Below are 2871 nucleotides of genomic sequence, written 5' to 3' on the forward strand. Positions count from 1 at the left end.
GCCACGAATGGAGGCTGGGGCGGGGGGCTGGCGCGGGCTCCGGGGAAGTGCTCCACTCACCAGCCCTGATGCAGGAGAGCGGAGCACTTCCCCAGAGCCGGCGGAGCCCACGCCAGACTCCCACCCCAGCCTCTCCTGGTGCGTGACCTTGAAAAAGCTGTGCGCGGACATACTTTAAGTTGTGCGGGGCCGTGCACATGCGCACCTTAGAGGGAACCTTGCTTGCGCATGAAACTGGCAATGGTCTCAATCTGTTTCCACTGGGTTGGTAGCCAAAAAAGTATCAGTAAAATTGAAAATATTTGGTTCTTTTGTTGCAATCATAGCAGACACACTTGAGAAGAGACCTGAAGTTAACCCATAAACTTATGGATAGAAATTGTTCCTGAAGCACAGGGTTAGGCACCCAAAGGGACACTAAAGAGAATCTTGCATTACCACTATCCATGATATATCTGTTCAGGGAAGAGGTAGTTTCCTGGGTTGTTAGGGACAACTTCAGCCTTTGTGATACTGGAGACTAGTGCACTGCCTATTTACAAAATATAGAAGAACTTAACCTGATACAGAAGAATTTAACCTGCTATTTTCATCAACTTAGGACCTACCTCAGTGGTTTTACACTCAAATGAAAAATACTTTTCTTTGCCAAGATTCTGTCTATTCAAAATGTAAGAAGTCAAACAGTAAACCTGGCTTTATAATTTGCCTTTTAAAAAGTTGGCAAAACTAGATAAGGAGGATTCAAGATCCATCTTTGGAATGGAACACAGTACCCCAGAAAGCAAGTTACACCCACAACTTAAGTTACAAATATTTGAATTCTGTATGAGGGGGGAAAAAAACCCAAAACACTCAATATGGAATAATGCCATTCTCTTAACTTACCATTCGTTTGAGGAAGCTAAAGTGCTGAAATGTAATCCATCTTTTACTGGCTAGCCTGCAAATTTGTATAAGCTTGCACGGCATATGCTGCATCGCTCTTTTCTGAAGGTGCCAAACAAATAAGCCTACAGAGAAAAGAAACACTATTTGGACTCCAGTTGCTTTTTCACAGCATGGATGAGAAACAAACCCAATACAATGCTTGTTGTGCCCCATAACACACAACACTCTATAGGAGGGCTAAGCAAAACAGCTATTTAACTGAAAGAGATGCTGAGTGAGACTGCAGGACGCTTTCAAGTTCTGGAGGGAAGGGATGAGTGTTTTACTTCCCAGTGCTGCTTGGAATTAGTCTTATAACCTCTTCCTCTACCACAGCCTTAGTCTTATAGCCTCTTCCTCTACCACAGCCTCCAAATGCTGCTAATTTACTTACCTTACCAGGAAGCTGAAATATTTGTTTAAAGCAAGTACTTCACTTCACTTGTTTAAAGCATGTATAAAAATAGCACTCGAAATAAATTTTCATATCAACAGGACTTTTTGCCAACTATACTACAGATCTGCGTAACTGATATCCTAAAAACCTGATTGAATCACGCGTCTCATCGATGATATAAAACCATCATAAAATGGGAGAATTCAGTATTAAAAGTCATGCTATAAAAGGTCTCATAGGAATAAGGAAAGCAAAACTATGAAACAACATTTATGAGTCTGGTGTACGTGCTTCACATGCCGAAAACAGTCCTAATGCTTTGCTGACCAATGACTAGAAATGCAGGTCCAGGGGAATACATGACCTCATGATTCATTTAGCAGGAAATCATCACAAGTTACTAGGGGGAAAAATATTTATCATAAATTTATGACTTGCACATGTCTTTCTACAAATACTGAGGTTCCTTTCTTAACGAAACACTAAAGTAATCTGTTATAAATGCATGGTTTTCATGGGATATTTGTTACCATCAAAGAGAATCTGGGAAAGTGTGTATGTTTCTGCACAAGGGGAAAGGTGAAGAATTCAGGAACCTGAGCAAAGCTTTGCAATTTTTAAGCCAAACATTATTGTACCAGCTCACTGCAGATAAAAGGGGAAAGTGTATAGAAGAGAAGCGTACTGTATTTGAAATACTATTAAAATGAATGCTATCAGAGTGCATGGCAATTCAATTGACAGGCATGTTCCAGGCACATTTTTAATGGGTGTCTTTGCTGCAGTCAATAACTTATTACATGAATAAAACACCATTCCCATTTTGATCCTTTAAAACAGAGCTACTCGCTAAACAGAATTTCTATAGAGAATATTACTAAAACTCTTGCACGTGGCTCCTGTCAACGTGAACAGGAATCTTTTGTCTGAAAGTAAGTTTAGTAAAACTGCACTGCAGCAACAGAGGAGCGGAGGTTGTTTTAGAAAGCAGTGGTAAGAAAGGCACCTCCACAGCACCACACCGCTCTGCGAGCCAGTCTCTCAGAAAAAAAAAATCTCTCTCTTTGTATGGGCACATAAAATAACGTGTGCAGGGGGCAACCTCCAAAGGCCATAATCTAGATCAAGAGCCCCGTGTGCTATCCACCAAGCCAACAGGATCCCTACCCCAAAACACGGACACACTTCAAGCCCTGACCCCACGCTTTCCGCACCCGAGGAGCTCGGATACACTCCTGGACTGCCTCAATGAGACGCACGTACGTAAATCTGCCGCGTGTCATTGCAAGATCACGCATCAAAAAAGCAAAGCAAAGCAATGTACAGAAAAGGAAGTCAAGGAAGCGCAAAAGCAAAAGTAAACGAGGCGCGGACAGGCGGGTTCAAGGTTTTGCTCTGCGACTCCTTCGGTGCAAAGGAGCCGTGCCCATCCGGCCGCCTCCCGCAGCTGTCTCAAGCGGGTCTCAAAAGTCAGAAGGAGAGAGGAGCCTCCTCACCCCGACACGGGCTGGACCCACCCCGAGACCTCCCCAAGGACCAGACCA

The 2871-nt window shown here is 43.3% G+C and overlaps 1 protein-coding gene across 1 annotated transcript in view; it reads right to left on the bottom strand.

Annotated features, from left to right (window-relative positions):
• LOC102382988 (protoheme IX farnesyltransferase, mitochondrial-like) overlaps positions 1 to 1127 on the bottom strand; it is a gene marked incomplete at its 3' end in the record, with an annotated part of 104057 nt that extends 102930 nt beyond the window's left edge. Inside the window, exon 1 of the mRNA XM_025214743.1 lies at positions 889 to 1127. Coding sequence (XP_025070528.1) covers positions 889 to 1104 — 216 coding nt within the window. The remainder of the gene's footprint in view (positions 1 to 888) is intronic.
• Positions 1128 to 2871: the final 1744 nt, after the last annotated feature.

Source organism: Alligator sinensis, unplaced genomic scaffold, assembly GCF_000455745.1.
Source record: "Alligator sinensis unplaced genomic scaffold, ASM45574v1 scaffold1371_1, whole genome shotgun sequence".
Classification (NCBI taxonomy): domain Eukaryota; kingdom Metazoa; phylum Chordata; order Crocodylia; family Alligatoridae; genus Alligator; species Alligator sinensis.